At 39.1% G+C, this 12716-nt stretch overlaps 1 protein-coding gene across 1 annotated transcript in view; it reads right to left on the bottom strand.

The window, feature by feature from the left end:
• Window positions 1-12716, bottom strand: part of ADAMTS17 (ADAM metallopeptidase with thrombospondin type 1 motif 17) — a gene marked incomplete at its 5' end in the record, with an annotated part of 338230 nt that overhangs the window by 56049 nt on the left and 269465 nt on the right. Inside the window, one exon of the mRNA XM_046652771.1 lies at window positions 10877-11012. Coding sequence (XP_046508727.1) covers window positions 10877-11012 — 136 coding nt within the window. The remainder of the gene's footprint in view (window positions 1-10876; window positions 11013-12716) is intronic.

Here is a 12716-nt window from a genome sequence, read left to right as displayed (position 1 = left end):
CCGAGACTCTGACTGTCCCAAGCTCCCCCTGTGTCCTGGGGGAGGGGGCTGGCTTGCCAGTCGCTGTACTCATGGGAACCTCCTGCAGGCTGCTGCTTAGAGCCCCAAGAGCCTGCAATAATAAATGTGTGCTTCTTTGTGTGTTTATTTTTTAACAGCTTTATTGAGACATAGCTCACACACCACACAATTCAACCAGTTAAAGTATACACTTAATGGCTTTTACCACAATCTAGAATAGTTTTATTATGCCTAAAGAAACTCTGTATACTTTAGATATCAACCCCCAATTCCCTCCCCTGACTTCTTCCTTAGCCCCAGGCAACCACCCATCTGCTTTTGGTCTCTTTGGGTTTGCCTCTTATGAATATTTCATATAAATGGAAGTCTATGATATGTGGCCTGTAATGTCAGGTCTCTTTCACTTCGCATAATGTTTCAAGGTTCATACATGTTGTAGCACGTGTCAGTGCTTTGTTCCTTTTAAAGGCTGTATAAGATTCTATTGTATGGATATATCACATTTCTTTGTCCATTCTTTAGTAGATGAACATTTGCCATGTTTCTACCTTTTGGCTATTATAAATAATGATGCTGTCAACATGTGTGTACAAGTTCTTGCGTGGACATGTTTTCATTATTCTTTATATAGCTAGGAGTGGAATTATCGTGTCAAATGTTAACTCAATGTCTAACTTTTTGAGGAACAGCCAGACTATTTTTAAAAGTGGCTGCACCATTTAACATTCCCACCCAGTGTATGAGCGTTCTGATTTCTCCATATCCTCCTCAACAGTTCTTATTATCGGCCGTTTTAAAAACTAGCCATCCTAGTGAGTGTGAAGCGTATTTCCTTATGGTTTTGATTTGTATTTCCCTGATGACTCATCACATTGAGCATATATTTCTGTGCTTATTGGATATTTGTCTATCTTTGGAGAAATGTCTACTCAGATCCTTTGCTTCATTTATAACCGGATTATATGTCACTTTATTATTGAGTTGGAATAGTTCTTTATATAGTCTAGAGATAGGTCTCTTATCAGTTAAATGATTTGAAAATATTTCCTTCCATTCTGTCGGTTGTCTTCTTATTTTCTTGATAATGTCTTCTGAAGCACATATAATTTTGATGAAGCCCAATTTATCTATTTTTTTTCTTTTGTTGCTTGTACTTTTGCTTTTATATCTAAGAAATCATTGCCAAATCCAAGGTCATATAGCTTTTTTTCTGTTTTCTTCTAAGAATTTTATACATTTAGCTCTTAAGGTATTTGATCCATTTTGAACTACTTTTCGTATATGGTCTGAGGTATGTGTCCAACTTTATTCTTCTGCATGTGGATATTCAGTTGTCATAATACCAATTGTTGAAGACTGTTCTTTCCTCACTGAATGCTCTTGGCAACCTTATCAACAATCAGTTGCCTCAAAACATATGGGTTTATTTATGGACTCTCAGTTATATTCCATACATCTATCTTATTTCAGTATCACACTGGCTTGATTACTGTAGCTTTGTAGTAAGTTCTGAAATCAGGAATTGTGAGCCCTCCAACTTTGTTCCTCTTTTTTAAGATTGTTTTGATATTTGGGCCCTTTGCAATTCCATTTTAATTTTAGGATCAGCTTGTCCATTTGTACAATAAACACAGCTGGAATTTTGACAGAGACTGCATTGAATCTGAAGAGCAATTTGTGGAGTATTGCCATCTTAAAAGCATTAAGGATTCTGATCCATGAACATGGGATATCTTTCTACTTATTGAGATCTTTTAAAATTTGTTTTAACATGTTCTGAAGTTTACCGAGTATGAGTTTTGCACTTCTTTTGTAATTATTCCTAAATATTCTATTCTTTTTGATGCTATTGTAAATAGAATTGTTTTCTTAACTTCATGTTTGGCTAGTTCATTACTACTGTATAGAAATACAACTGATTTTTGTTTGTTGATCTTGTATCTTGCAATCTTGTATTTATTAGTTCTAATAGTTTTTTAGTGGAATCCTTAGAATTTCCTATGTACAAGATCATTCACCTGCAAATAGAGATAGTTTTACTTCTTCACTTTCAATATAGATACTTTTTATTTCATTTTCTTGTCTAAATGCCCTGGCAAGAATCTCCAATACAATAGAACCACTAGTTGAATATAAGTGGCAAGAATAGATATTGTGTCTTATTCTTGATCTTAGCATGAAGTCATTCAGTCTTTCATCATTAAATATGATGTGGACTTTTGTAGATGCCCTTTATCAAGTTGAGGAAGTTCTTTTTCAATCATAGTTTGTTGAGTCTTTTTATCATAAAAGGGTCATGGATTTTGTCGAAGTCTTTTTCTGTGTCCATTGAGATGATCATGTTGTTTTTTAAAAAGTATTTTATTGATATAGTGTATTACAGTAATTGATTTTCAGATGATAAGCCAATCTTGCATTCTTGGGATAAGTTCCACTTGGTCATTATGTATAATCCTTTTATATGTTGCTACATTCAGTTTGCTTGTATTTTGTTGAAGATTTTTGCATCAATATTCATAAGAGATATCGGTTTCTAGTATTTCTTTCTTGTGATGTCTTTGTTTTGTTTTAGTATCAGGGTAATACCGACCTCATAGAATGAGTTTAGAAATAGTCCCTCTCTTTTTTGGGGAGAGTTTGTGAAGAATTGAGTTAATTTTGCTTTAAATCCTTGTTAGAGTTCACAAGTGAAGGCTCCTGGTCCTGGGCTTTTCTTTGTGGGAAGTTCTTTGATTAGTAATTCAATCTCTTTACTTGTTATAGTTCTGTTAATATTTCTATTTCCTCTTTATTCAGTTTTGGTAGTTTGCATCTTTCTAAGAATTCGTCCATTTCATGTTAGTTATCTAATTTATCGGCATACAGTTCATTGGTATACAATTGTTCACAGTATTCCTTTACAATCTTGTTTTTTTCTGCAAGGTCTGTAGTAATGTCCCCTCTTTCATTTCTGATTTTAGTAATTTGCGTCTTCTTTCACTTTTTTCTTGGTTGATCTAGCTAAGTTTGTCAATTTTTTTGTTCTCTTGATATAGTCAACTTTTGGTTTCCCTTATTTTTCTATTCCCTGTTTCATTAATTTCTGCTCTAATATTTATTATTTCCTTCTTTCTGCTTGCTTTAGTTTTAGTTGCTCTTCTTTTCCAGTGTCTTAATGTGGAAGGTTAGTAATTGATTTGAAATATTTCTTCTTTTTTAAAATAGGTGTTTACAGCTATAAATTCCCCCCTGAGGGCTGCTTTACCTGCATTCCTTAAGCTTTGGCATGTTGTGTCACTTTCATACCTGTCAAGGTATTTTCTAAATTTGCTTCTGATTTCTCTTTGACCCATTGGTTATCTAGGAAGTGTTTTGTTTAATTTTCATGTAATTGTGAAATTCCAAAATTTCTTTCTGTTGTTGATTTCTAATTTTATTCCATTGTGGTTGAAGAGTATACTTTGTATCATTTCAGTCCTTTTACATTGGCCGAGGCTCATTTAATGGCCTAGAATATAGTCAATAGGCATATGAAGAATGCTTCATGTGCAAATGAGAAGAATATATATTCTGCTGTTGTTGGGTGGAATGTTCTATAGACATCTATTAAGTCTAGTTGGGTTATAGTGTTGTTCAAGTCTTATATTTCCTTTTGGTCTTCCTAGTTTTAAAAATCCCTTTTGAAAGTTGGGTATTAAAGTGTCTAACTTTTATTGCTGAACAGTCTATTCTATTCCTCTTTTCATTCTGTTAAATTTTTCTGTATTTTAGGGCTGTGTTGTTAGGTACACATGTTTATAACTGATGAATTGTCCTTTTATCATTATAAAATGTTCCTTTTTAATCTCTAGTGACTTTTTGTTTTAAAATCTATTTCGTCTGATATTTTTATAGGCACTCCTGCTTTTTTTATGTTTTATGTCTGAATGGTATATCTTTTTCCATCTTTTTACTTTCAATGTCTTTATATATAAATATGTACCTGTAAGGAGAAAAAAATGATCCATCCCTAGGACAAATTGCTATCTATGGACTGTTCATTCCTGTAAGAGTGTCAGCCAGTGCAGAACTCTGCCAGGAGTGACCTTCATTAGCACCCAAGGGGAAGAAACTATCCTGCAAGGCTGCCACCAAGCACATCCTAAGCTCATTTCTGAAATATCCCTAGAGACATTACAAGTTAGGACTTCTTCATTGTCCACCCTCACTGAAGAGCCATTCCTTCTATGATCTGATATCTCTTCTACAACCTGGATAACATACACTTCCCTTTCATTTCTGATGGATCACTTCGTAATCTTGATTGTTTTTATTCCGCAGACTGAGTTTCACCTTTTCCATTTACTGTTCCTTTCCCATAATTGTCACATAAAAAACAAATGCAAACATCAAGTGCTCAATGCTTTTCATATTTTATTACTCAGCAAAGTCAGGAAGAGAGAAGGACCTCTTAATGGGTCCCAGGGTCTACAGGCAAAGCATTTCTCAACAGAAGAATCCTGTTAAGTGTGAAACTGGTATCTGGGAATTCTCTTGTCCTCTGTAATGATCTAAGGGAGGGATGTTCAAATGATTAAAGGGTTAAGTATGGAGGAAAAGAAAAAACCAGAATTTTCTAATTCAAGACAACATTCTGAAATGCTTTCTCTTTCTCCATCTGGAATGTTTCCTAATTTAGATAAATAAGTAAAGGCTTCAGAACTTTTACTATTTAACTTAAAAAATTTGGGTAGTGTCAGAAGAAAGTTCTGGAATTCAACTAATGTAAATGTCTCCTCATTGTTCATATACCATCAGTAAGGCATGGAGTAGACCAATGGTGCTATTCACAACTAGATTTACCTATTTTATTTTAGAGGAAAGCAGGAAAGAAAGTCCTTAAGTTTCAGACCAGCTACAAATGGATTAAACAATGGTATCTCTTCAGATCTTGGCTGTACCCTAAAGATCCACATGTTCCAGGCTTCATTCTTAAGTCATGATCACACACATACACACAAACATACAGGGAACATGCTTTTATAAAAACATGAGGGAATCCATTCAATTTTACCCAAAACAGGGCAAATTTGGTTAAGATAATTGAGTAAAGAGGATAAATTTAAAATCCAAATACACTTCCTTGCAGATGAGTATTCAATTCAATTGCCAGTAAGATGTTGAATATTCTTTTCTGAATCAGCCTAATTTGATGCACAGTACAACATGTACTGCCTGGGAAGAAGTTCAAATCATAAATACTACAGGGAAATGTCTAATAGCTTGGAATGGCCTTTTCAAGTGGTCAAAATCTCTAAAAGATTGCAAAAATATTAAATCTGGTGCAGCATGAGCTATGTGCTCCAGAATGAGCCCATCTCCCCGTCATATCCCACCTCCTTGCTCCAGGATTATCTGGGGCTGGGTCTTAAGGAGCTGGCATACAGCTCCTTAAGGCAGCTCCTGAAGGGGGTTGCTCTTTAGAAGCCAGATGATGGTGGGGCCTCTTCCCTGCAGACTGTGGTCAGCAAGGTGAAGGCTGCTGGCCACAGTCATAACAGCTGAGCTGATCTGTGATTTCTGCCTCTCCTGCCAATGTCAGGGCCAGGTTTGCCGATGTGTTTGTGTTGGTGTGCAAGATGCTGGAGAGAGGCCATCTACCCTGTGTGTCAGAGTCCAGATTCCATATGGTTATGGCAGGATTTGGAAGAGGTGTCCACACAGCTAGGAGCAGGATTAGAATAAAGAGGTGCTAATGGTGTGCAGTTGGGAAGGTAAAGGAAATTGTCTGGAACTTGATGGAAAAAGAGGGTTGAAGAAAATTAAAGGGAGATCAGGGGAAATAAAAGAAAATATAAAGGAAAAAGACAAACGTCTCTGTTGTTTTAAAGGTCAAAGAGTAACAATAATATAGAAAGGCTCTTTCACCTTGCCAGATTCAACAGTGGGTTGCATTCTGCCTTCTTTAAGAAAGTTTGCACCATAGGGTTCTTGGGCTTTTCTTCCAGGTTATAAGGTCTGTCCTCCAATCATGCCTACCCCACGTGAAGCAGGCATTTTTTCTCCAGACCTTACATACCTCCAAACCATACCTCACTTATCCAAGTTCAGTTCTTACTTATGGACTAAATCTCTTTCTGGTTCTCTAGCACTCATTTTATAAGGTCAACATCTTCACTTTTCTTCACTTATTAGCCTAAGTCCATATTACTATATGTTCTTAAGAAAGACTCATGATAACTAGATCATGCTATACAATAATTCAAGTTTTAGTGTCCAAATGTGTGCGTGTGAGTGTGCATGTGTATACAGATTAGCCAGCCCTGGTGGTCCAGTGGTTAAGATTCAGTGCTATTACACTCACGGCCCAGGTTTGCTTCCTGGTCAGGAAAGACACCATCCATCTGTCAGTTGTCATACTGTGGCAGCTGTGTGTTGCTGTGATGCTGAAAGCTATGCCACCGGTATTTCAAATGCCAGCAGGGTCACCTATGGTGGACACGTTTCAGTGGAGCTTCCAGACTAAGACTAGGAAGAAGGATCTGGCCACCAACTTCCAAAAGAACTGGCCATGAAAATCCTATGAATAGCAGCAGAACATTGTCTGCAGTAGTGCTGGAAGGTGAGAGGATGGTGCAATAAGACCGTGCAGGGTTCTGTTCTGCTGTACATGGAGTTGCTAGGAATTGGAATCGACTCCAGGGCACTAACAACAATATGTATAATATCTGAGCATAATATGTGTGTGTGTATGTATGTATGTATGCATGTGTATATATATATATACACACACACATATGTATGTATGTATGTATATATATACACATACGTATGTATGTATGTATATTGTGTGTGTGTGTGTACAAAAACCAGGATTTGCAGGAGTTTTAAAATCTACCATCAGATCACACATTTCTTTAGCCAAATAATAAATACTCTGTGATAAGCCGTCACACTTCACTTTCATGTGTCCACTTTAAGAAACAGTACAGGGGCCGGCTCCATGGCCAAGTGGTAAGTTCGCACGCTCTGCTGCGGCGGCCCAGGGTTCAGATCCTGGGCGCGGACATGGCACCGCTCGTCAGGCCACGTTGAGGTGGCGTCCCACATCCCACAACTAGAAGGACCTGCAACTAAGATATACAACTATGTATGGGAGGGTTTGGGGAGATAAAGCAGGGGAAAAAAAAAAGATTGGCAACAGTTGTTAGTCCAGGTGCTAATCTTTAAAAAAAAAAAAAAAAAAAGAAAGAAACTGTACAAAGTCACACGGTCCAAATAAACAAACCAACAAATAAAACCAGCCTAGAGCAGACATCCAGGCATTTCTTTTCTAGGCTCTGAGGTAAATTTCAAGTGCTGTGTTCTCTTTTATCAATTTTATTTTCCCCTCTGCTTTTGGAAATAACACTCATTTTTTAAGTCTGATCCACATGATTTTACAGAGTCAGGTAAGAATGGAAGGGGGTGGGACAGATGGAGAGTGGTAGGAAGAAACCTAGTATTTATCCAGTTACATGAGAGCAAAGGCCTGTCTGTCTTTCTCACCTCTAAACACCTTGGTTCCTTGAACAGGATCTAGTGAATGGTAGGTGCTCAATAAATACATGTTGAATGAATGAAATTACTGAAGCTGTGCAACATGCTCAGCCCTGTGCTGGATGCTTTTAACAAGAGTCTGGAACAAGGGCAACAAAAAGTAACTCAGTATAATAATGTGCCCTCCTTTGCAATCACATGAGAATGCATTCCCTGAGGTGGTACCTTCAGAGCTCAGGCTCACGCTGAGGTTGCAGTCCCAACATCTCAGTGGGCAAAACGAGGGTAAGTAACAATCTAAGGCAGGGCTCAGGGGCCAAGTCTGGCCTGTAGATTGTTTTTGTATAGCACAGGAGCTAAAAATGGTCTTTACATTTTTAAAAGATACAAAACAAAAGAAAAACAGACATCAGAGACTGTCTGTGGCCTGCAAAGCCAAAAATATTTACGATCTAGCCCTTTACAGAAAAGTTTGCTGACTCTTGTTCTAAGGTGATACTAAGAATGTGCTTCTGAAGTTACTTTCAGTCTAAAGTGTGTTTGTCTTGAACTTGTGTTCAAACACGGCAAGACTGTGGGACTGCGATCTGTCAGACCACAATGACTCTGTGAGCATTCTGGAGCCACACACACATACTCGATGTTCTTTATCCCAGCTTAGAGCTTCTCCATAGGACAAATTTAGAGAGTTGGCATCTTTGTTACCGCATGCTTGTTTACGTGACCTTTTTTGTGGGTGTTTTGCTACATGATCTTCTGGTGAGAGTTTTGCAGCACATTGGCATCCCCCCTACAAGATCTGTGGGTAGCAAAATCACAAATGTGCTACGCTGGCCCACTTGGTATAATGATCAGAGGGCTTTGTCATTGGAGCTTTGAATTCACCTGGAATTCAGTTGAAATACTCAAGATGTAACCTGATTACCTCTATCTTTCACTAAATCTGGGAAATTTTTAGTTATTGTTTCTTCAATGATTATTTTCTTCTCCATTCTCCCTCTCCTCTCCTTCTGTGACTCCAATTACACTTATGTTAGAATTCTTGATATTATTCCACAGGTCACTGAGTCTCTGTCATTGTCAACAATCTTTTCTTTCCATTTTCCAGATCGGATAATTTCTATTCTTCTATCTTCAAGTTCACTGATCTTTCTTTTGTCATCTCCAATCTGCTGTTAGACTCACTGAATGAATTTTAAAAATTTAAGATATTGCATTTTTCAGTCATAAAATTTGTTTCTTTTTTAGTGTCTCTTTTTTTCTGCTGAGATTTCTTATGTGTTGATTATGACCATATTTTTCCTTATGTCTTTGGGCATAATTATAATAGCTGCTTTGAAATTCTTGTGCGCTAATCCCAACACATGTATCATCTTGGATTCAGTTTCTATTAATTGCCTTCTCTTGTGAGTATGGGCTACTTTTTTCTGTTTCTTTGTATGTCTAATAATTTTAGATTGTATCCTGAACATTGTGAACATTGTCTTAATCTATAGCAGTGCTATTCGATAGAAACAAAATGTGAGCCACCTAAGTAATTTTAATTTTCCGGTATCCACATTAAAGTAAAAAGAAACAGGTGAATTTAACTGTAATAATATATTTTCTTTGACCCAATGTATCCAAAATATAAGTATTTCAATGTATAATCAATAACAAAATTTATTAAGATATTTTATAATCTCTTTCCATACTAAATCTTTGCAATCTGGTATGTGTTTTACTTTTACAGCACATCTCAGTTTGGACTAGCTAGTGGTTACCATATTGATCAGTACAGCTCTAGAGTATGATTCTGGAAGAATATTGAGGGTTGGTCCAAAACAAGCCACTCCATCATTACAGGAAGCAGAATCACTGACTGATGGTCTTTATACTTTATTCCTTGGAATTCTGCAGAGATGTCGTGGGCCTACTATGAGATGAGGGGAGGCAGAGTGCATTGGGCTACTCTTCGCTGTCATATATGTGTCTCAATTCAATCAGAGCAGCTCTGATTTCATGTTTCATATATTTTGTTTCTGCACATAATTTAAAACATATTTTGATACTAAAACAGTTTGAAAACATAATGGTTTCATAATATGATTCTTGAATAGATCCCCTTAAGATATTTCTTGCTCAATCATGCCCTTGAGCCCAGCTGACCTCTCCTCCTCTCGATACACTTACCCTACCTTCTAATCACGTCACAAGAGCCAGGCTGTCTCCGCTTTAAGGAGAAGAGATTGTGGCTTGTACAGTATTTGAGTCTCCACAGTGGCAAGTCCTTCCTTCTTTGGCCCCATGTGTATGTAACTGATTAATTGATTGATCAGTTGATGGGATTGTGGGATGGCTGCTCATACCCAAGATGCTCAAGAAGAATTCCCGAAGTGAGCTCTTCCTCATGGCCTTCAACGCTGGGGTAAATTTCATTCTTAATTTGCCAAGGACCACATACAATCAATGAAACAAGGCTCAGCCTCTTGCTTCCCCTCCTGCCTTTTCTAACTCACACACATTTACCAGTTCAACAAAGCAAAGGGGGTTGGGTTCAAAACCCAAATGCTTTGTGAAACTTTTGCACAGGCACGTGGCATAAGTTGAGCTTAAGGAACCCCAAAAACTGCCATGTCAAAAGTCCAGTCTAGTTAAAAAAGTTAAACACACCTTAACCTGATGCACAGACCCACAAAACAAAAACCAGGCACCTCAAGCCAGAGGAGATTGGGAGACCAGGGGTGATATCACATAATGTAACAGAGTCCTAGTACCATGCAAACTCCTATTAAAATGACTGGAAATAAGAATGCTTAGCTGATGAACACGTTTCACACACTTCACCTAGGCTGACGGCCAAGAGAATTCACTTCAGAGCGCGTGAGTAACATGACCGTGAAAGTTGGGGTTGGGAACAGAAGCTCTGATGGATTCCAAACAATAAACACCAAGACCTGTACTCACTGGCGTTAATTTCAGCCACAGAAACAGGCCAGCCCCAAACACTAACCTCCGTGCACTTACTCACGGGCATCCACACTCTGATAGTGATTTTCTTTTCCTCCAAGACAAAGTAACTTGGGGGAGTTGACACGTACCAGTTGAAAGTGTGTGACAACAGCCATTTTTTAGTCCATGAGACGTTCTTAATGATCTATGAGACACCTTCCAGCTAAGATTGTACATTTCCATCAGACTTCTGGCTTAGTAGCCAGAAATTCGGTATTTCAAGCAATCAGAAATCACTCAGCAATAACAACAGAACGTGGCACAGAGCAGTACTGTGGTATTAACTGTGTGTCCCCCTCTCTTCCCCCGTTCAAAGGCCTTCTGCCCCTACTCTGGCAGGTCCAAGCTTGAGAAACCAGCTCCTTACCGTGACTGACATGGGTGTGAATTGCACCTTCGGACTTGGGGCTCTGGACGGCTTGCTTGAGGGCAATCACTGTCATTCACCAGAGTCGTGGTCTTATTAACAATCTGCGTGCAGGACACGATGGTTCTGCGTTCCCCTGGAAACCAAACCACAGGGCACTGAGAGGCTGTGGCTGCACACACCTGGAAAGAGCATTTGTTTACACTTATGGAGGCGCATTCAGGTACATCTTTTGATCAGTTTGTCACTTAAAGTGACTGTTGTAATGCCTTTTTGGTTGTCAGGAAGGGAGAACTGTAATCTTAGTGATGAGAGTGTGTAAGACATGGTCAGGGCAGTGTAGGGCAGGAGAAAAATTGCAGAATAGGATCAGAAAGAAGCAACACCTCAGATCAGCTGTGTCCTTGGACAGATTGAGATTCATCCAGGCCAAAGTTGTGATTCAGGTCTTTAATTTCCACAAAAGATTGCCAATTTCTCTCTTTATTTTTTATTGAGGTCACATTGGTTTATAAAATTATATAAATTTCAGGTGTACATCATATTTCAACTTGTGTAGACTGTGTCATGTTCACCACTGAAGTCTAGGTGCCATTGCCAATCTCTTTATCTGTTTATTTGATGTTTACGTCTATGGAGATCTGGTCTCGATTAAATATCTGTACCTCAGCTTTCACCAGAGATCATGGCTTCTTATTACAGAATTCCTACTTGCTAGGGAGAAGCAAGGAACAGGGAGGCCAGTCTGAAGGACACACAGACCCGCATCCTCCAGGGAGGCATTCTAGAGCCAATCTGAGAACTCGTCTATCCAGCCAATTGCTACTTATGCCCAAGCATCACCTGCTCTTGGGAATCTTCAGTAACCGGTTACTCCAACTGGATGTAGCCATTTTCTTGTGTTCCCAAAGCACCCTACACTACTTAGCCATGACTTTGTCAGAGTGGCGAATAACTGGGATCTAGGAGGGCAGCCTCTGGATCCAGGCTGTCTGGGTTCAAACTTCGCTTGGCAACCACTATCACAGTGATCATAAGGTCGATCAATAGTAAGCCACCATGCTTCTGAGCCTCAGTTTCATCAAGCGGGCTGGTTCACTTAACCTCCCTGTTCCTTAGGGTGCTTTGGGGATGGTTAAAAGAAATTGATACAAATGAAGTGCTCAGAACAGAGCCTGGCAGGGGTTAACACTTAGAGCTAGCTATATTCCTGTTGTTATTATTATTTGGGAAGTCCGGCAAAAAAAGATTAATAGGATGTCAAGCACAACTGTTTGGATCCCAGACTCCTTGATGGGTCTGTCTCCTGGGGAATTTGTCATGTAGGGATGACTCCAAATTATGGAATCTTTTTTCTGATTCCTTGAGGAAGATTCACCCTGAGCTAACATCTGTTGCCAATTTTCATTTTTGTTGAGGAAGATTAGCCCTGAGCTAACAAAAAATTATGGAATCTTGAATTATACTGTCAGCTCCTACTGCCCATAACTACAGCCTTGTGTGACTACAGAAAGCATGGAGCCACCTCAGGCCAGATTTCAGTTTTGGCTGTAAGTCTGACAAAGGGACCTGGGATTCACTGGTGTCATAAAAGGAGGGGAGCCTGCTAACTGTGCCATTTGGGCCATGCTTAGTTTGCAGCAAGTTGCCCAAGAGGATAAGTCTGGTGCAATCAGGGATATGGGCGTGGGCTGGATCTGGAGGCTGGAGGGCCATCAGCACGGAGGGACAGCTGCGGGAGAAGGGGACTCGCAGGGATAGGCGCAGAGCAGGAGGACGACAGGGCAGACGATGGAATCCTGAGGATATGCCAACTGCCACAGGGCTGCTTCAGGAAGAG

Source organism: Equus quagga, chromosome 2, assembly GCF_021613505.1.
Source record: "Equus quagga isolate Etosha38 chromosome 2, UCLA_HA_Equagga_1.0, whole genome shotgun sequence".
Lineage (NCBI taxonomy): Eukaryota > Metazoa > Chordata > Mammalia > Perissodactyla > Equidae > Equus > Equus quagga.
The sequence above is the reverse complement of the archived record's forward strand: the minus strand, read 5'-3'. Positions and strand labels throughout refer to the sequence as shown.